Genomic DNA, 21,043 nt, shown 5'->3' on the forward strand with positions numbered 1-21,043 from the left:
ATCTTAGAAGCTGTACGACCCAACCTAGGGTAGCCTTTAGAAATTTTCATACATTTGACTGTGGTTGATCATCTCAAGCCACGATGTACATCTTTGAAACATTGGCGACTTTCGGTTGTCGGGGTAATCTCGAGGTTTCAAATACGAACACAAGTGTACCCAATCGATAGAAAAGTCGGTCCAGTGCCGATCGACAAGAATTGTGCGATACGGTGGAATCACCCACACGATCACATGCCTGCAGTCGAGTCGACCTATCTCCGATTTCTAATCGATTTTTAATTGTGCCGTAATGACCCTTGCAGATTAGCTCGGTCGAAGGTCGCTTCATGGTCAAATTCTCGAGTCGGATGCATTAGAAACTCTTGAAACCTTCACCCGATAGACTAGTCTGCGTGGTGGCCGACTCAAGGAAGCTATATGCATGCCAACGCCAACGAAATGCCCGTCTCAATTTATTGAAAATAGAAGTGGAAAATCGGGATGTCACAGGATGGCACCAGCCACTAACGAATCAGGAATGGAGTTCGAGGTATTCCTGAGTTTTAGGGGACCGGATACTCGGGACAACTTTACTAGTTGTCTCTATCATAACATGATGAAGAAAGGAATCCACATCTTTAAAGACAATGAAGAGTCGGGGCGAAGATTGAAAATCTTTTGCAAGCCCTTGGAAACGCTCAAATCTATATCCCCATCTTCTCTAAGGGCTTTGCTTCAAGTCCATGGTGTCTCCGTGAGGTTGCGCATATGGTAGATTGTACTTTAAAGTCGGATGGGAAGAAGGAGATCCTCCCAATTTTCTTTAACGTGGAGCCGGATGATGTCAAGCTTAGAACCAAATTGTACAGAGATGCTCTGTCTGAGCATGAGAAGAGGTATAGCTCCCATGAAGTGAAGCGCTGGGGAGAAGCTCTTGTTGAGGTTCCGACTAGAGTAGGTTGGAAGCTGGAAGGACAAGGGTAAGTTTTTCGTAACTTTTTTTGAGTTTTTAATTTTAATATAATCTGAGGACGCATTCTTTCAAGCATGTTATACATTCAAAAATATGTAAGTTGAAAAAGGTTATTGCCAATGTTGATGTCATCGTCAAGTTATTTTAATGCCAAGTTAGCAGTCTGTTTCGGTCGTCAAAATCTTAAAACAAATATAAATGGCAATATAAATAATTTTCAACAATTTAAAAAAGAAAAAGAAAAATGAAGACAACAAAAAGACAAAATGCTAATTCATCTTAGGTCAAACGTACTAGTAGCATATGAACTAATTATATATTTGATCAATCTCAAAAAACTGCCAACACAATAGAAGTAATAAAAATCGGTCAATGAAAATAAGATTTCAACAAGGAACAATTTATTAGTTTTATGTAGATAAGGAAGCAATCGGGTCGACTGTCACTTTCTCTGCTATTATTAAAGGAATTCTATAGACTGTTATAGATGGTTAATTCTTTCTATAAAATCTCGACGCTTCCCCTCATGTTTCAATGGTGCCTTTTGGCAAAAAAAAAAGAAACACACAAAACATTAACCGCACGTTTAGTTGCAGTAATGGATATCACATCACAGATTTGTAATTCTGATTTTAGGAGTACTTCGGGAATTCTGGTAGTAGTCCTCCTTTATTATACATGTTGTTCACAAAACCAAACAAGGTAAAAGATTTATTGAAACTTTTTTAAGCTTTCAACATAATAACTATAACATAGATGGTCACGAGGAGTAGTAATCTGGTATCACTCCCCCACTTTCGTCGTAACTAATTTGAGATGGGATAATAGGCATTGACAACGTCTACGCTGCCACGTGGATACTTAGCACGCATTAATTGGCTCTTTGGTTGCTCACATGTGCACTTAAGAATAATTTTCCCACAAAAAGCTCCACGTCTCTCTCTTGTAACGGTGGAGCTCACACCGCTCGACGCAGGACCCAAGCTTAGCTCGTCACCATTCTTTAATTTCTCCTCAAGAGAGGTAGCTTCACTAAATCGACGTTTTAATCGATATATCTTGCTAAGATCTCCATGGTAATGGCTAGATCGACAGTATCTCGGTATTGCCTCAAGAAAGATGGTAGAGTAGAAAAGATAGGAGAAATCGTTTTGATTCTGGATGGATCCCTTTTTTGTTTATCAACGGCATCTGATAGTGTCTCCTAGATCTCATCAGGATTTAGATAGAGAGACTTGGAGACGCGGCACAAAGTGAACCTTCTATGCCGATTATATATTCTCTCATGAGCATTCTATGACGTGAGTTAATTGTTGCTGATATTGAATTTTTAACAAGCCAAAGGCCTCGTTACTAAAGCTAATTCTCATTTATTTAATCTATGAATAAGCAGAAGGAAGAAATAGTCACAGATATAATTAGATTCTCTTCCACTCTCTTCTGTGCTTCAACCGTATATGAAATGACCTAATTTCCTTCATTTTCTTTTTGTATCTTTCGTGAACGCACGAAGAACCGTAAAATCGACCATTTATTTCTTTTTGTTATTATCCGAATTCTTTCCTTTTTTTCTCTTAATCACTGCATCCAGACCGAGTGCTAGTTTGAACCCAATTAATGAGTTTGGGCAGCAGTGTTAGCATTTAAACCCAACCAATGGAAATCTGGCCAGCAGCCACAGTAGCTCGGGGTTCTTATGTTTAAATGAAATCAAATTTGTTATTTAAAAAGCTGCCACTGCTTGCAAAACGGTCTTAATATATGTACGTTATCTTATTCAAATCGTATATGCCTGAAAGCAAGGAATAGTATGGTGTCATCATTTTCTCAATCTGAATTTGTTCACCATCTCTATACGCAGGTATGGGGAACTTATAGAATCGATTGTTCGAGAGGTTCAACTTAAGTTGAAGGTGAAGAGTAGATCTCTTCCTGACCATCTAGTTAAAATGGATGACGAAGAAGCTATAGAGGAATTGTTGGATTTTGACTTTGATGACGTACGATTTGTCATAATCCATGGGACAGGTGGTATTGGTAAATCAACTCTTGCTAAGGTTATCTTCAATCGATTCTTGTTCAAATTCAACTACTCTAGTTTCCTCGAAGACATCCAAGACTTGTCACAACGTCATGGTCTTTTACACGTGCAAAGAAAATTGTTATCCGACACACTAGGCTCGAACTCTGTCGATGGAATCCATGATACTAATGACGGGATCAATCGCATAAGAAAAGGACTTAGCAACAAAAAGGTTATGGTTGTTGTTGACAATGTGACCGAGAAGCAACTTGAGAACCTCGTAGGAAGCGACATATGGTTCGGCTCTGGAAGCAGGATTATCATCACAGTCCGGGATAGAAGAACAATAATAGATAGGACAATGTCCGATGAGTACAACCAAATGGGATCTAGCTATTACATGGACTACCCAATGAAGGAGATGTCTTTGGATCGAGCAATTCAGCTTTTTAGCAAGCATGCCTTCAGAAATGATGCTCCTCCAAAAGATTGGCACAATTTCTCGACAGAAGTCGTGTCAAGCATAGGAAGGCTTCCTTTGACCCTGGAAGTCGTGGGTTCTCTTTTTGCCCGCACGGTGAGATCAGAGTGGGGCGAGACATTGAAGGACTTAAAGCAAGTCCTATGTGATAAAGTCCGAGACACACTGATGATAAGTTTTAACAAATTGGACTATAGAAGAAAAGAAATATTTCTAGACATTGCATGTTTTTGCATTGGGGAGGATAAGACACATGCGTTTACATGTGGGATGATTGCGGATATTCCCCACGTAGTGCAATTGATGATCTTCTCCTTATGTCGTTGATAAAGATCAATGAGGACAATAAGTTCTGGATGCATGATGAACTTAAAGCCCTAGGAAGGTACATTGTCAAGGAAGAGAGTTTTGAAGATGCTGGAAAGCGTCGTTGGGTGTGGATTGATGAGAATATGCTAGACATACTGAGGAGCAGTGAGGTGAAAGTTTTTAGAATATATAATTAATCCAGCAGATTCTTTCGTTGCGTGCTTTAAAATCGAGAATATCAGCATGCTTTGTTTACTAATTTATAGAGACATGGAAAGCGACTCTATAAACTACAATAGTTTATTTCATGCCTTACCCATGTGAAACGCGGAGAAAGCTAAGGAGCAGTTCGGTCAGTTGAAATTTTTCTTTTCTTGTTTCGGTGAGAATGAAATGAGTTCTTTGTTTCCTTCAAAAGATATCTAGTCTGTGAAAGGACAGAAAAATCAACACCGTATTAGCATTTTAAACATGCTTGGTTTTGTCTTATTTTCAAATTGACAAAAAAGAAAAGGTAATTTTGTTACAATAATGCGGGGTCGAAGAAGAACTACACATATCGATGCTACTTCCTTAGTTTATTGCTCCTATGGTGCGCATTCATCTTTATCCTTTGCTATTACTGGCAGGAAAAACGAAGAGTACGAGCACTCAGTTTGGGTATTAGTCATGACTTAACCCCTGAAGAATTAGCCCGTTTGCCGATGTTGAAGTTCCTTAAAGGGGAAAGAATAAATTTTGTAGGCGACTTCTGAAATCTTCTTTGTTGTCTAAGATGGCTTTCTTGGTGTGATTGCTCATTGCATCTTCGAGCGACAAATCTCCATCTAGTGAATTTAGTTGTGCTTGACCTTTCAAGGAGCAATGTCACCCATTACTGGAGTGGATGGAGGCAAATCAAGGTACCGACACACCTCACTTGCTTACTTTTTCTTCAAATTCTCTCAATTGACCTTTGCTATTTAGTTGCATGCCACTAGTTTCTCATACTTTTCGTTCACATGTAATTGGCCTTTCTTTTCCAGCACGGGCGAAAAAGTTGAAAATTATAGATTTGACGCGCTGCAAAATGTTGACCAAGACACCTGATTTTTCTGAGTTTGGCAAGTTGAAGAAATTGATTCTCGCTGATTGTGTGAATTTGTCTGCAATTGATAGCTCAATCGGTAAGCTAAAACTGCTAAGTACTTTGAATATCGCTGGATGTGATTCCCTCGAAGGGTTGCCCAAAGAAATTGGTTCTCTAGAATGCTTGATGGAGATTATCATGCCCTCTAGTTCCGAACCGTTCAAGTTTCCTAAGACACTAGGCAATCTAAGATCTTTGATGAAGTTTGAAATTCGATCTCATGAAGGTATTAGCCAACTTCCTCACTCTATTGGAAGGCTAACAAATCTCACACACTTGCTTTTGATTGGGTGCAAGTATCTACATGAGCTTCTAGACATTATTGAGGAACTTGAATCATTGGTCGAGTTGGATTTACGAGAATCGGGGATCTACGTTCTACCTAATTCTATTGGAAATATGAAGAGATTGAAAATCATGAGGTTGGCATGCACAAAGATACAAATGATACCTTGTGCTCTTGGAGGGGTGGAGACACTTGAAGTGCTAGATGCCTCATTTTGTTGGAGTCTCAAGCATGCAATCCCGTGGGAAATGTGGAGCTTGACCCGTCTAAAAATCTTGGATTTAGAATGGAGTCCAATCCCTACAGTGCCACCAAGGATCAATGGTTTCTCTAGTCTCCAAACACTTAAAATTGGAAGCAACCAGCTTTCGCAGTTGCCAGAGCTTCCCTCAAGTTTGAAATACTTATGTGTTAGAACTGCTAAATTCCCTTTCCTTCCCGACCTCTCGAACCTACTGCGTTTAGAATTACTCTATGTGCGAAGCAAACATCCAAGTAATTCATCCTGGAGCGCGGATGAGATTATCTCGCCTTGGGAGGACGCGCAGTCCATCAATCGGCTTCCACGTAGCTTATCAAGCTTGACTCTTAGCTGGATCCCCCAGCTGCCAGATTTTTCCGACTTCAAAAACTTGTCGTTTCTCTCCATCGAAGGATGTCCGATGCCACACTTCCCCGTCCTTAAATACTTGGAGAGATTAGGGGAATTGATGATACTGTCGTGCATATTCCTGGAGAGTACACCCAATCTATCGTGCTTGAAGAGGCTGCGAGAGTTGCATCTCACTGACTTACACAAAATGGCAGAGATTACAGGTTTGGGGGAACTGGAATCGCTGAAGGTACTAAAAATTTCTCGGTGTGATATAATCGAACAATTGCCTAGCCTTTCGAAATTGAAAAATCTGGCGGATCTCGAATTAGATTATTGTGGAAAGATGAGAGATGTCAAAGGCCTAAAAGAATTGAATCTTTTGAAGCATGTGAAGATCAAACAATGCATGTCCTTGAAAAGTTTGCCTGACATGCCATCATTGACCAAGTTGAAGACAGATTGGATGCCTGCAAAACGCTCATTTCGGGTATTGTGGAACAAATAACCCTTCTCTAAATTCTCAGGTGCGTTTGGATTACATCAAAGCATGACAGAAGTTTTCATTTTGGCTTTTGTTTGCAAACCTGTAGATGTGGAGTCATCGACAAATTTGGCGGCGCTGGACGTGGAATAAAGCCTAATTTGCAACGCACTTTGACCACCGACACGAACTGATCCAAGTGTCCTCATGTCACTTTTTGGCCATACGTTATATTGCTTGATGATGTTTTCCTTTTCAAATTGAATTTTTGTGATGCAGGAAGTTATTATGCTTTATTCACTTGGATTATCTCTTAAAGGAAAAGCCACAAAAAAATTCAATTATATTTACTATGATATATTTATCTTAAACATTTTTTAATATAAAAATGTTAAATTATGTCTGTTGTGACACATTTACCCTAAAATCTTTTAAAAATCTCAAATTATGCCAATTGTGATGCACGTACTCTAAACCATTTTTCGTGACATAAAAAAATCTAAACTTTTATTTATTTGACACATTTATCCTCTATCAAGGTTCTATCATATGATTTATTTAGACAAAGCGTCATTTTTATTTCAAAGCCACGTGAGCCGTCACCACCATTTTCTTTCTAGCATCCATGTGGACAGATTTTTAAAGGTGTTCAGTGACATGTCATACAAGTACATATTTGGGATATTTGATAATATGGAAAAAAGAGTTTAGGATAAATGAGTTACAATAAACGTAGTGTAGGATCTTTGGTAACTTTTGCCCTATCTCTTAAGTATGAATATATTATTTATGACTAGGCTTAACATATATTCATTACCAATGTGTATGACATTGGTTGCGCTCGGCACGATGGCGTCTCCTAGTGTTTGTGGTTTAGCCAATGAAAGACTAGAAGTGTTTCCAATGTCATCCGTCACACTTTTGATGAAACAATAATGGGGATTACTACAATTACCAAATCTGCAAATTGAGATGTTGCCCATGTGATTCTACATGGCTAATGAGTAGTGTCATCACATGTCAAGAACTTGTTTTTTTATTAAGCATTCAAAACAGCACATATTGATGATTTACATACAAGAAATCATCACGTCATCCTAAATTTAGAGACTGATACTAGTCAATGACTCAAGTGCTCTCTTGGAGCTCCAGAACATGCAGAATCAACGTCGAAGCCTATAGAAAAGATGGGTTGGTCTTCTGTTCCTTTTAGGACAAGCATTGGTACCTCCCGCACAGGGTCGTGCGTTCCGACCAAGTTTTTATGTAAAAGTTGTTTGGCATTTTTGAGATTGAAGTCTCCCTTCAACTTTTCTACTTTTGCTTTGCTTCCACAAATAATGCAGACTAATTTTTTTTGGTACAATATAACATTAAGAAACTAAACTTCTTCTATTAACGTTGGTAAATTGAAGCTGACATGTGGATCAAGCTGACAAAAACTGTGATGTTTCAAATAATCAATATTTTCGTGAAATGAAAACTGTTAAGAAAATTTAACAAAGAAGATAGAAATAGAATTATGATGTCACCTTTGATGCGTGTAATCATTTTCCTAAAGGCAACTTCTGTTTCGGGATTCATTGAAGCCTGCTAAAACTCCCTCAAAAACAAATACAAAAATTGGAACGACAAAAATCAAGTGCGAAAGCAAACATCTATAATAAATGGAAGCTCACTCTAAACATGCACCGAGGTTTATCTACAATTAGGCAACTAACAGTCACAACTATTCATAATTCGAATTCCGTAGATGCAAAAGTAAGCAATAATTGCAAAAATAAACACTTCTTCACTAACTCAAGCCCAAAATTCCTAGGTGCTCAGTCAAGATGAATAATTATATAAGCCCATTTAATGCTCTTAGGCCATTACAAATCCACACACCAAAGCAATACTCTTTGTTGTGTATACACTTACAATAATTCATCTTTCTCCTTCAAAATGTGGGACTTGTTCCAAATACTCGTGGCATTACAAATTATTAATGCTTAAATTTTGCTTAATTATTTGGGGCTTAATCGCATGGAAAACTAGAAATTAATTTATACCCCTAAGCAAAAATTAATTTTCATTAAATTGCATCACTTATAGGTATTAGTGAAAATTTGCATCACTTATAGGGAGGAACGGAGAGAAAGAGAAGGAGCTTCGGCCGCACGTCCACTCGTCCGCCCGTTGACGTCCCCAAGCCGAACAGGTAAGCTCGGCTCTCCCCTTGCTCTGTTTTGGTCGCGACAGGCCGGAGCTCGCGGCCACCCGTCTCGCGCGAGCTCCGGTTCTCTGTCGCCATTGTGTCATGCTCCCCTGGGGTCCCCTGCGTAGTGCGACAAGCTCTCCGGCGCAGGCTCGAGCCCCAGCCCCAGCCCGAGCCGGAAGCCCCTCCCCTCTGGTAGTGTATACCGAATGTTTGTTAGAATGTCTAAATGAAACCTGAGTTCATATGGTTCGTCTAGGCCGAGATTTGTTGTTTTTAATCTTACCTGTGCTGAGTGCTTATGATTCGTCCCTGAGTTAGTCTTGAATGTTGCTCGTACCTAGTATGTTGATCTTTGCCCAAATCGGAGCCCCGAATGAGCCTATGTGCCCCCTATTGCCGATGCACTCTAAATGTTTGATAAAATGCTTCAGAGAAGGCCGAAAGCCAATCCATGTTTAAACTCGAGATTGACTTGTCTTCGCTTCTGTGATTGTTATATCGTGTTTGAATTTCATGTTTTCTTGCGTTTCCATGAGATTTTTGATGGTATTAATCTTGAAAAAAGAATTGAAGGGAAACTAATTCCAATGTTGAGATGGGTCACATGGACCTCAGCGAGACCTGCACCGCAGAAAACCGACGGCCAAATTATTGAAGAATACCCAGAAAGAAAAAAGAAAAAGAGGAAAAAGAAGAAAAAGGAAAACGAAGAGAAGAAGCAAACAAAGGATGGGATGAAGGGGAGACTGTGGAGGATCAGATAGTTAAAGGAGAGACAGAGGAGCGCAGTTCGTTGAAGGCCACAACCATCATCAGTTTTTAGCAATATGATAAGATTTATAATGTATCCTTTTGCCCATTTCTTTCCTTCCACACTTCCCAATCCTTCGCCCCACTCTCTCTGCCTCACGTCATCTTCCATCCCCCCTCCAATCTCCAATCTCCAATCCCAATCTCAGCATCTGCTCCTTTGCTTTCTGTATTTATTCGCTCCCTTACCCTTCTCTTTCTCTCTCTCTCTCTCTGGGTACACCATTCTAAGCTTGCTCTTTGCTATCAGCACGAGCCTCTTTGAGTGGAATTCAGGATGCAGCCTGCTTCCAAGGCCAACCAACACATCACGAGAATCTCCGCTCACCTTCACCCACCTAATTTCCAGGTATCCCCATTGAAATTGAGCTCTTCCTCAATTGTGGGTCGTGCCTGTTTTCTTATTAGCCGCTCTCTTTCTTGGTGGTGGCAGATGTAGTTTTTCTATGGGTGAGTCGTCACTGTTACTCAAAAATCGCTAAATTGAAATGGGTACTTGTTAATTTCTTGAAAGGTTATGCAATTGGTGGACTTTAATTGAATCATGAGCTGTGACTACCGAAGCTGGCGATACTTATTTGTTATGATGCTTATTTTCTTGGTTGAAGAGCTTATGAGGAGTGATTGTGCATTGTGGGTGGTTCTTAGATGGAGGAGAGCTCGGGGTTAAGGCATGCGAATTGCCAGGCAAAGGACGTGGCGCTGCGATTCAGAGTTGCGATCCTGGGAGCGGCTGGAGGGATTGGGCAGCCTCTGGTGATGTTGATGAACATCAACCTGCTCGTCTCTGTTCTTCGTCTGTATGATGTTGTGAATACTCCTGGTGTCACCGCTGATATCAGCCACATGGACACCGGTGCAGTGGTGAGTTTCCCCGGTCATCGGTAATTCGCTTGCTATTGCCCGAATTTAGGATGAATGGCATTGTTGGTCTGTATATGAAGATGGACATTCATATTGTTGATCGTTTTCTGGGGATATTGTTTGGATTACCATTTCAGGTGAGTTAGCTCGGTATCATCATTGTATATGGATCATTTAATATGTCAGACTAATTTGTTGCTTCTATAATCAGGTCCGCGGATATCTGGGACAGCAACAGCTGGAGGAAGCCCTTGTTGGAATGGACCTTGTCATCATCCCTGCCGGAGTTCCCTAGGAAACCGGGAATGAGAAGAGATGACCTGTTCAACATAAATACCGGAATCATCAGAACCCTTTGTGAGGGAATTGTCAAATCTTGCCCGAAAGCTATTGTTAACCTGATTAGCAACCCTGTTAATTCCACAGTTCCCATCGCAGCCGAAGTTTTCAAGAGAGCTGGCACTTATGATCCTAAGAGACTGTTGGGTGTGACCATGCTCGATGTAGTTAGAGCAAATACTTTTGTGGTAGGTGTCACTCCTGCCTCTACTGTCTTGCTGATACTATTGAGAAGCATAGAGTATCTTTATGTTCAGACTATCAGGTCTTCACTTTGTATAAGCCTACAAAGTTGGAGGCATATGTTACCTTGTTTAGCATGCTCTCTTGACTTAAACGTTATAATTTGTGTACCTACAATTAGTAACTTGCTCCAAGGGCATCAACCTTTTCCTGGCTTGCAAAAACACAACTTAGTTGAATTTTATTGAATAGGTTAACGCCCATCTATGGGATCATGTGCAGTGGTTTAAAAGCAAGTTAATAAAACCCGGCTATTTGCAAGCCTGGCAGTAGAGTCGAGACGCCCCATGTATTTGATTGTTTTAGGTGAAATAATCATGTAACTGCTGTTCCGTATTAGTGAGAGTTACTGGTTTTCTTCTCATGATGATGAGGGCTTTTGGGGTCAAGCAGCAAAATTGTACGGATACCAGTTTCGAGACAATGCTATGAATGCCAACAACTTCATTCCTTTCCATTGTGTCTTGCAGGCAGAAGTACTGGGTCTTGATCCTAGAGAAGTCGATGTTCCAGTTGTCGGGGGTCATGCAGGAGTGACAATTTTACCTCTTTTATCTCAGGTTTGTGATGTATTCTTCCTGATGAGAACTTATTATATGTTTGATAGGAACTTGCAACTTTCCTCTATAATGCTAAATGGCTATTGGCATTTTCAAAATCTGTAGGTTAAACCACCTTGTTCTTTCACTCCTCCAGAAATTGATTACCTGACATCATGCATCCAAAATGGCGGGACAGAAGTTGTCGAGGTATATAAATTTCAATTTGTTATGGATTTGGACGTCAAATTGGCAGTGTTACCGTCATATCATATTCCGTTAGTCTCTTCAGTTTCGCATTTTCAGGTTGTAATATAGTGCTTTAGCTGTTCAAGTGATGTTCATTTTCTTAAGGGCTTGTGACAAGCTTCAAAGTTTTGAAGCTGCCTAAGGAGTACACTGTTACAAGCAAGCATTTTTTCCCCAGACACATGACTGCATCCTTAATCATGTTAGAGCTCTAGATCCTTTAAATTTACCAGCCATTTCGAAGATATACTCTGCCAAGAACTTTCTATATGAGAAGGATGCGATTTTCGCAAGAATCACATCGTAGGTCCATGTGGGCATATATCTTTCTCAAGTCAACTATATGGCGTGAAGCCTTTGCCTATGCACTGTAATGAACAGAAGAGAGCCTGATATTATTTCTACTAGAATTTGATTCCCGCAACCTTGAAAATTTTTCCATTACCGCTACCCTAAGAAATGTGTTAATATAAAGATTTTTGTCCAAATTATTGGGAAACCTTGCACGTGAAAGTATGTAGAAGGTGATCACCTTGTCTTGGGCTATTGGTAGAAGCAAGCAGTTTTGGAGAGTATCTAAGTTTCTGATTATTTTGTCTGGTCCTCTGGTCCTCATTAAGGAAAACAGAGGAAGGTGAGAAAAAGACTATAGAAACATAGCACTGTATACATCTCTTGCCATTATATTAAGAGAATGATTTGCATTTTGATGATAAGGGGAGAAGTTCATGTGGTGATAGGATTGTTAGATGTATCAGATTTTCTAAAAGCGATTGCTGATTTCTAACCGAAACTGTATGAGTTTTGCATCTGTTTCCACAATGAAATTCTGACATGACATCTTAGGCTTTGCTTCTCTGCTTCCTTACATTTTTGTTCTGAAGCCAACTGAATTGTGTACGTTTGTGCCTTGACAACTATCAGGCTAAAGCTGGAGCTGGCTCGGCAACTCTCTCGATGGTCAGTCCTTTTTTGGCCCTTGGGATGTAGTCTGATCTCTTTCATGACCAGGCAATTTGATGGCTTTTTGATATGCGGACTCTTTTCATATGCTAAAATAATGTGAAAATGATATATGCAGGCATATGCTGCTGTGAAGTTTGCTGATGCATGCCTGCGTGGGTTGAGGGGTGATGTGGGTATTGTCGAATGTGCATTTGTTGCTTCTCAGGTTTGGTGCCTTGAAAGAACTTATTGAGATTTGAAAATCTTTGTATTTCTCTCAAATCCAAAATGAAACCGCCGATAATTTTCTTTATTGTTGTCCCCATATTTCAGGTAACTGAGCTTCCGTTCTTTGCATCCAAAGTGCGCCTCAGTCGTACTGGGGCTGAGGAGGTTCTTCCTCTTGGTCCACTGAATGAGTACGAAAGGTCTGGAGTTTTAATAATCCTGAGATTTTTAAGTCTGCTCTGATTACACATCAAAGGAAGATAAAGTTTTCTAATTTCGGCTGTTGTTTGTTAACCTGTAGGGCTGGCTTGGAAAAGGCAAAGAAAGAGTTAGCAGAGAGTATTCAGAAGGGCATTTCATTTATCAAGAAGTGAATGAGTTAAAAGACGTTTCTTTTCGGAATGAAAGAGATGGCCTCTCCATGGTTTCCGGTTATTTTCTACTAAGAATTGGTTCTTGGGATTAAGTGGTTTAGACCTGGGAAGATATCGAAGTTATTCTGCATAGCTGACGTAGGAAAGAACGGAGGATTTTCTTTTCTTGAATGTTATGTACTCGAATGGTGATGTGTAATAACGAGGTGGAAAAGATGTTTGTATATTACAGTTCTATGTCCATCTTTCTCGTCTTCGTCTTCGTGTTTGCATCTGTGTTTTCGACTTTCTTATGCACCTGCAGTGTCGCCTCCGAGTTGCACTTCAATTGTGCAATGCCGCAATAAGCAAATAAGCGGGAGCCCGTTTTTGGCACTAGGCCTGAAGTTTAGGAGATTCAAGTGCAGCTTTTTGTGGCTTTGTCCAGAAGATTTTAAGAGTCACACTAGCAAAGATAGCCATTCTAGAGGCCCTTCTTGAGTGGAAGGCGGAGAGAGTTAAAATTATCATTTGAACACAAAAAAGCACAAGTTCAAGAATTTTCAATTGGAGATGCCTCTGACTGATTCTCTCCCCAATTACCAGCACAATTTCTCACATCAAGTTTTACCTAGTTGGAGCATTTAATTTTAAAGATCAACAACTTCAAGCTCGAAATAATTATCTAATGAAAGATAATTCAGTTATCAATATGGATAGTGAAAATAGTTTGTATTGATATTAGCAATCAATTTTTTAAGATGATCCTAGTGTTTTTCCACGGGTGTAATTATCAGTCCCTTTCTTTTCCTTTGACTTGTGAAAGTTCGACTAAAATATGTTCCAACTGCAGAGTTACACCCAAGGAGAGGACGACTCAGATCCATAAAAATAATGCTGGAAGGGTACGCCTCCGGTCTTGTCAGATCTTTTCCTGGGAACCGTAACCAATCTTACTCCATTCCCAAGGCGACACATGTCGTCCAGGAAACTTGAAGCCGCAAGTCGACGTCCTCGATTTCGCTGAAAGAGGCAGATAACCTCGAGACCTTCCTCTTGAGGTACGGTTCCTTCAGCTCGATCTTGATGATGAAGGACTGAAACGGCGACGAGGGTTGGACTGAGACGGCGGTGGGGCGGTCGTGTTGGTTGGAAGGATGTAGTAGACGTTGGAGTGGAAGAGAAGTAGAAGAAGAAGAAACAAAGGGAAAATGAATAGAGGGGAGACAGAGGGGTGACGTGAGGTGAGGGAGGGTGAGCGCTGTGCGACCAGTGAATGGAGTGGGATTTTCGTGCGTTGAAATCCTTTTCCTACCCAATAATTTCGTTGTCTCGGAACTCTTCCTACTTTCCATTTCTGGCTCTCAGGTCTGGGCTCTCTTTCTCTCTCTCTCTCTCTCCACCCCTCTCTCCCCTCCGGCAGCGTCCTTCCGTCCTTCTCTCCATACCATCGACTCAGTCGCTGTCTCATCTCGATCGGCCGTTAACCAGCGCACTAGGTGCTCTCTTTATATCGGTTTCGTTTTCGATTTCTGGGTCGAATGCCATTGTTGATTGATGGCTGTGAGTCTGTGACTAACCAAGCCCACCATCTGTTTTCTTTTCCTTCCTTTTTTTGTTTCTTAACTGCGCTCGATTGATTTCTTGCCTCAAGCAAGCCCATTGATTCGATTTTGTCTCAAGGCGATGGCACCGTCCGCTAATACATTGAGAATGGAGTTTGAGGTGTTCCTAAGTTTCAGGGGACCGGACACTCGGAACACCTTTACTAGTTGCCTCTATAGTGACATGGTGGAGAAAGGAATCCGTGTCTTCAAAGATGATGAGGAGTTCGAGTCGGTCAGAAGATTAGTGGACAGCTCTTGCGGGCCCTTGCCGACACCAGATCTATATCCCTATCTTCTCCAAGGGCTTCGCTTCCAGTCCGTGGTGTCTTCGTGAGGTCACACATATGGTAGATTGCACTTCCAAATCAGACGGGAAGAAGGAGATCCTCCCATTTTTTCGATGTAGAGCCGGATGATGTCAAGCTTAAAACAAATTTGTACAGAGATGCCCTGTCTAAACATGAGAAGAAGTATGGCTCCATTGAATGTTGAAATTTATGTCTTCGAAATGGGTTGAACAATGAAATCGAATCGAGTAAAAATAACTCGGACTTTGAGGCGTGATATCACTTTCTTTAAGGATTTATTTGCCCCACAACGTTGCTAATGGTCACCGGCAAAAATCCTCCAGGATACAACAAAGTCTCGGATGAGAATACTAAATAGCAATTCTAGTATTTCTCCAGGGTCTCTCTAAGAAACAATCGAAAATTGGCTGCAGTTTTTCAGAAAGGAGACTCGAAAATGACCACACACTTCTTTCCGAAAATGACAAGTATTTATATGAAACGGTCTTGCAACTCTTCGTGAAAATTGCGAACAAACACGTCTTTAGAAAATTGTTCGGATAAACAAATGCGACTCTTCGGAAGAAGTCGAAAACGAACGATTGCAATCCTTCGGAAAAATTAAAACTAAATAAGTAATTTTCCAAAGGTTGTCTTGAAAAGACACAAATAAAATTCGGAATAATTATTATTTTAAATAGAATTTCGAATTTTCATTTATACTTCATTTCCGAAATTCTCAAGTTAAAGGCAACCTTTGAACTAAAATATAAAATAAAATAAAATAAAAATAAATAAATAAAAAGCAAGGGATTAATGCTTAATTAAAGTGCGGCGCGCAGGCGTGCAAAGTGCTAATCGCGCACCCGCACGCGGGTATGGTGGGTCTAGCCCCACCTAATCACTCCTTTAACTACAAAAGGAAATTCCTCATTAATAAACTAATTCTCCTGCTCCCACCTTTTCTATGTGGGACAAAGTAAAAGGCACTTATTTTGTTTTAACAAACAAAATTCCAACATTGAAGTCAAGCGCTGGGGAGATGCTCTGGTTGAGGTTCCGACCAGAGCAGGTTGGAAGCTGGAACGAAAAGGGTAAGTCCTACACAACTTTTTCTTGGGTTCTTAATTTTAACATAATATATCAAGAACTTAGCTAAAGTATTATTGGTCGTGTTATACGTCTAACGATATCAATCATCTCTAGGACTTTTACCTCGTGTATTCCATCCAGTCTTTTGAGTAATCAATTTCTCTGTAAGTTGAAAAAAGTTAGACGTTAATGTTACGTCATCGTCAAGTTGTTGCTGAATGCTAAGTTAGCAGTCTGTTCGGTTGTTGAAAACCGTAGAACAACTTTAAATAAAAAAATTGATAATTTTCAATAAATTTAGACAAAGAGAAGTGGAAACAACAACTACCATATGTTGTTTTAAATATGATTTTAGGGGTACTTTAGAAATTTTGAGAATAGTCCTCCTTTATTACATATGGGTGTGTAAAAGATCTATAATTTTAAAGAAAAATAGAGGAATAGTTTTTTAAGTTTCAACGTAATAATCAATGCATAGATAGTTACTAGAGGCAATAATCTCGCATCACACCCTCACTTCATAACTAATTTGAAAATTGGAAAAGTTTAGTGAAAATGTCCATTCTGCCACTTGGGCACTTGTCACGTAGTAATTGGCTCTTTGTTTGCTCGCATGTGCACTTAACCTTATAGAGAGAGAGAGAGAGAGAGAGCTGACTTGGAGATGCGGTATGAGTAGATGGACGAAATAGTTATCAACATATGACTAGATTCTTTTCCACTCTGTGCTTTTCTTCAACCAAATATGAAATGACCTAATTTCCTTTCTTCTTAATTAACGCATCCAAAGTAAGTATTAGTGTTTACACCCAATCAGTGAGAATCTGGGCAGCGGTTAGTGTTTAAATTCAATCAGTGGGAACCTGCGCAGGGACAACAGCTAATTGGAGACCATTATAATTATGATAATTTTCATTGTAACTTGAGATTCTTATGTTTAAATGGATTGAAATTTGTTATTTGAAGAACGGCCATTGTTTGTAAATCGGTCTTGATATACTTGGCTTATGTTATTCAAATTGCATACGCTTGAAAGCTAGGAATAGCACATTGTCATTATTTTCTCTGTCTAAATTTGTCCACCATCGCTATCCAGCAGGTACGGGGAACTTACAAAATTGATTATTCGAGAGCTTCTACTTAAGCTGAAGGGAAATAACAGATCTCTTCCTGACCATCTAGTTGAAACGGATAATTTAAAACGTGTAGAAACATTGTTGGATGTTGACTCTAATGACCATGTACGATTCCTTATAATCCATGGAGTAGGTGGTATTGGCAAATCAACACTTGCTAGCATTATCTTCAACCGATTTCGGTCTAAATTCGATTGTAGTAGTTTCCTCGATGATGTCCCATGTCAAGGTCTTTTAGACGTGCAAAAGAAATTGCTATTTGACACATTGGGCTCAACCTCTATTGATGGAATCCATGACCCCAATGATGGGATCGATCGTATAAGAAGAGGTCTTATCAACAAGAAAGTTCTAGTTGTTGTTGATAATGTGGACAAGAAGAGTCAACTCGATAAACTTGCAGGGAGATGCGATTGGTTTGGTTCCGGAAGTAGGATCATTATCACAATTAGGGACAAAAACACATTACTAGATAAGGGCTACCAAATACTACCTAACAATTACTTGGCCTACCCAATGTTGGAGATGCCTATAGATCAAGCAATTCAACTTTTCAGTAGGCATGCCTTTAGAAGTGATACTCCTCTAGAAGGTTGCTACAATTTCTCGAAAGAAGTCGTTTCAAGCATAGGAAGGCTTCCTTTGACTTTGGAAGTTGTGGGTTCTTGTTTTGCCAATACAATTAGATCAGAGTGGGACGAAACATTGGAGGACTTAAAGCAAGTGCCACATAGGCGCATAAGAAATACACTGATGATGAGTATCAAGAGATTGGATGACATAGAAAAAGCCATATTCCTAGACATAGCATGTTTTTGCATAGGGGAGGATAAGACTTATGCGGATTACATGTGGCGTAGTAGTGGATATTCTCCACGCAGCGCAATTGATGTTCTTTTGCTCATGTCATTGATAAAGATTCATTGATAAAGATTGATGAGTTCAATAGGTTCTGGATGCATGATGAAGTTCGAGATTTAGGAAGGTACATTGTCAAGGAAGAGAATTTGAAGATGCCGGAGAGCGCTGTTGGGTGCAGATTGATGGGAATACTCTAGACATACAAAGCTGCAACAAGGTGAAAGTTATTACAAAAAGAAGATATAACCGATCCGGCAAAATCTTTGGTCATGTGCTCTGATGTGAGGTTTCTAAATTATAGAGAAACAGAAAACAATTCTTTAACAACGAAAGTAAATGTTTTTGTGCCTTACTCATGCAAGACAAGAAGAAAGCTAACATTCCGTTTGGTTAGTTGAAATTCCTTATTTCTTGTTTCATTGAAAATGAAAATGACTTCCTTGTTTCCTTGAAAAAGTGTTTAGTCTGTAAAAAGATAAAGGAGTCAACACCAAATGGACATTTTAAACATGCTTGTTTTGTCTTATTTTCAAGTTGAGAAGAACTGTAACTATTTTATCACAACTTGTGTTTGATTTGATTAGTTTGGGGTTGAAGAAGAACTATTGATATTGTTGAGTACGTGCATTTGTTTTTTCGCTTCCCCTGTTGCATACTCATCTTTATTCTCTACTACTGCTGGCAGGAAAAACGAGCTATACGAGCACTCAGTTTGGGTATTAGTTATGAGTTAGCAGCTGAAGAATTAGCCTATTTGCCAATGCTGAGGTTCCTTGGAGGGGAGAGACTGAATTTGGTAGGCGACTTCAAAAATCTTCTTCGTAATTTGAGGTGGTTTTCTTGGTGTCATTGCCCGTTGGATTTTTCAGCGACGAATCTTCAACTGGTGAATTTGGTTGTGCTCAACCTTTCGGGGAGCAAGATCACTCACAATTGGGGTGGATGGAGGCAAATCAAGGTATCAACACACCTCACTTATATTCGCTTCAAATTCTATCTATTGACCTTTATAGTCTCATACTTTTTGTTGGCATGTATTCCTCCCTATTTTTCCATTGCAGATGGCGAAAAAGTTGAAAATTCTAGATTTGACGCAATGCTATGAGTTGACTAAGACACCTGATTTTTCAGAGTTTGACAAGTTGGAGAAATTAATTCTCGCAAGGTGTGTGAACTTGTCTACGGTTGATAGCTCAATTGGTAAGCTAAAACTACTTAGTACTTTGAATATCAAGGGATGTGAATCCCTCGAAGCATTGCCCGAAGAAATCGGTTCTCTAGAATGCTTGTTGGAGATTATCATGCCCACTTTAGCAAATTGTCCAAGCTTCCTGAGACAGTAGGCAATCTAAAATATTTGACAAAATTTGAATTCCCATTTCATCATCGTATCATCCAACTTCCTCCCTCTGTTGGAAAACTAGAATCATTAATCCAGTTGGATTTAAGAGCCTCAGGCATCTTCGTTCTCCCCGATCCAATTGGAAGGTTAAAAAATCTCAAGTATTTACTTTTATCTCAATGCAAGGATCTACATGGACTTCCGGATTCTATCGGGGAATTACAATCATTGGTTGAGTTGGATTTAAAATTCTCGAGGATCTGCGTTCTCTTTAATTCCATTAGAAGGTTGAACAATCTCAAACATTTGCTTTTATCTGAATGTAAGAATCTACATGAGCTTCCAGTCTTTATTGGGGAACTAGATTTATTGGTTGAGTTGGATTTAAAACTCTCAGGGATCTCCATTCTCCCTGATTCCATTGGAAATCTGAAGAGACTAAAAGTCTTAAAAGATGTCATTCACAAAGATACACACAATACCTTGTGCTCTTGGAGGGGTAGAGACGCTCGAAGAGCTCGATGCCTCGTTTTGTCCACATCTTAGGGATGAAATCCCATGGGAAATGTGGTGCCTAACCCGTCTGAGGATCTTGAACTTAGATGGGAGTCCAATCTCTATGTTGCCTAGAAAGATCAATGGTTTCTTTAGTCTCCATACACTTAGAATTGCAAGTCACCGGCTTTGCCCATTGCCAGAGCTTCCCTCGAGTTTGAAATGCCTAGTTGTTGAAGCTGCTCAATTCACTGCTCTTCCCTCGAGCGTAGTTGATTCTCATGATCTCAAAATTTATAAAGAACAATGTATAACATCATCCTCGAAACCTTACCCTATCCCGCAATTGCTAGATTTTTCCAACTTCCAGAGCTTGTCAGTTATCTCTATCAGCGGCTGTTTAACGCCACGTGTGCCCAATCTATCGCGCTTGAAGAGGTTACAAGAGTTATGGCTTCATGAATTCCCCAAACTAGAGGAGATTCCAGGTTTGGGGGAATTGGAATCACTGAAGTTTCTACAAATTAGCGAGTGTAGTGGGATTGAACAATTGTCTGACCTGTCAAAGTTGGAAAAGCTAATGCATCTTGAGCTATTATTTTGTAGAAAGTTGAGAGCTGTCGAAGGTTTGAAAGAATTGAATTCTCTAAAGAATGTGAAGATTATAGATTGCATGTCCCTGGAAAGCTTGCCCGATGTGCCGACATTCACCAAGTTGGACACGGACTGGAGGTTGCGTCGAGAAGCTGCAAAACTCGCCATTCAGTCTACCGTATTGGGGAAGCGAATGCTACGTTGGAAATTGCAAAACTTGAAGTAGAATACATCATCACAAAAGTACAGGAACTTCTGATTAAAGTACATCAAGTCCTGGTTAAAGCTGGTGCAATACTAAGGTGAGTAGCTTCTGACTCCTTCCAGATTTTCTTTGCATCATAGATATTGGTTTGAATGTTTGCATCAAAATTCTTAGGTGCGTCTGGATAACATAAAAGGAAAATAGAAGTTTTCAGTTCGGCTTTTGTTTGCTTAACTGTAGAGCTGGCTCTGGAAAAATGCTTAAAAAGAGTTGGAGGCGAGTATTTAGAGTTTTGAGGCCCCGCGCATGGAATTAACCAAATTGACAAACATAGGCTCACCACCAACCCGAACAAATCCAAGTATCCTCACACCACTTCTTGACCCTTGTCTTAT

At 39.9% G+C, this 21,043-nt stretch overlaps 3 protein-coding genes across 3 annotated transcripts; all 3 read left to right on the forward strand.

Moving 5' to 3' along the window:
- The first annotated feature begins 750 nt into the window (after window positions 1–750).
- Window positions 751–6,283, forward strand: LOC104416923 (disease resistance protein RPV1-like). Its single transcript, XM_039299846.1, has 5 exons — window positions 751–962; window positions 2,817–3,555; window positions 3,792–3,938; window positions 4,398–4,464; window positions 4,794–6,283. The coding sequence occupies exons 1-5, from the start codon at window positions 751–753 to the stop codon at window positions 6,281–6,283; spliced, it is 2,655 nt and encodes an 884-aa protein (XP_039155780.1).
- Window positions 6,284–9,080: 2,797 nt separating this feature from the next.
- On the forward strand, window positions 9,081–13,279 carry LOC104414069 (malate dehydrogenase, glyoxysomal). The gene is given in 10 exon segments (XM_039299415.1): window positions 9,081–9,618; window positions 9,918–10,133; window positions 10,345–10,422; window positions 10,424–10,660; window positions 11,186–11,275; window positions 11,381–11,464; window positions 12,428–12,463; window positions 12,585–12,674; window positions 12,782–12,876; window positions 12,978–13,279. Coding segments are annotated over 10 exon segments (1,071 nt in total). The 5' UTR covers window positions 9,081–9,546; the 3' UTR covers window positions 13,051–13,279.
- Window positions 13,280–14,817: 1,538 nt separating this feature from the next.
- LOC120287148 (TMV resistance protein N-like) lies at window positions 14,818–20,669 on the forward strand. The gene is made up of 6 exons (XM_039299847.1): window positions 14,818–14,966; window positions 17,115–18,042; window positions 18,084–18,179; window positions 18,698–18,970; window positions 19,074–19,177; window positions 20,456–20,669. Exons 1-6 carry the CDS (start codon window positions 14,818–14,820, stop codon window positions 20,667–20,669), a joined length of 1,764 nt encoding a protein of 587 aa, XP_039155781.1.
- The last annotated feature ends 374 nt before the right edge of the window (window positions 20,670–21,043 follow it).

Source organism: Eucalyptus grandis, chromosome 8 (genome assembly GCF_016545825.1).
Source record: "Eucalyptus grandis isolate ANBG69807.140 chromosome 8, ASM1654582v1, whole genome shotgun sequence".
NCBI lineage: Eukaryota > Viridiplantae > Streptophyta > Magnoliopsida > Myrtales > Myrtaceae > Eucalyptus > Eucalyptus grandis.

Bases quoted from the DNA above. Each gene is read 5' to 3' on its own strand.
- LOC104416923 (XM_039299846.1), top strand. From the start codon at position 751: ATGGTAGATTGTACTTTAAAGTCGGATGGGAAGAAGGAGATCCTCCCA. The intron at 963-2,816 runs GTAAGTTTTTCG...CTCTATACGCAG, and splicing joins TGGAAGCTGGAAGGACAAGG to GTATGGGGAACTTATAGAAT. The intron at 3,939-4,397 runs GTGAAAGTTTTT...TATTACTGGCAG, and splicing joins ACATACTGAGGAGCAGTGAG to GAAAAACGAAGAGTACGAGC.
- LOC120287148 (XM_039299847.1), top strand. From the start codon at position 14,818: ATGGTGGAGAAAGGAATCCGTGTCTTCAAAGATGATGAGGAGTTCGAG. The intron at 14,967-17,114 runs GTGAGGTCACAC...GCTATCCAGCAG, and splicing joins TTCCAGTCCGTGGTGTCTTC to GTACGGGGAACTTACAAAAT. The intron at 18,180-18,697 runs GTTGGGTGCAGA...TACTGCTGGCAG, and splicing joins TGAAGATGCCGGAGAGCGCT to GAAAAACGAGCTATACGAGC.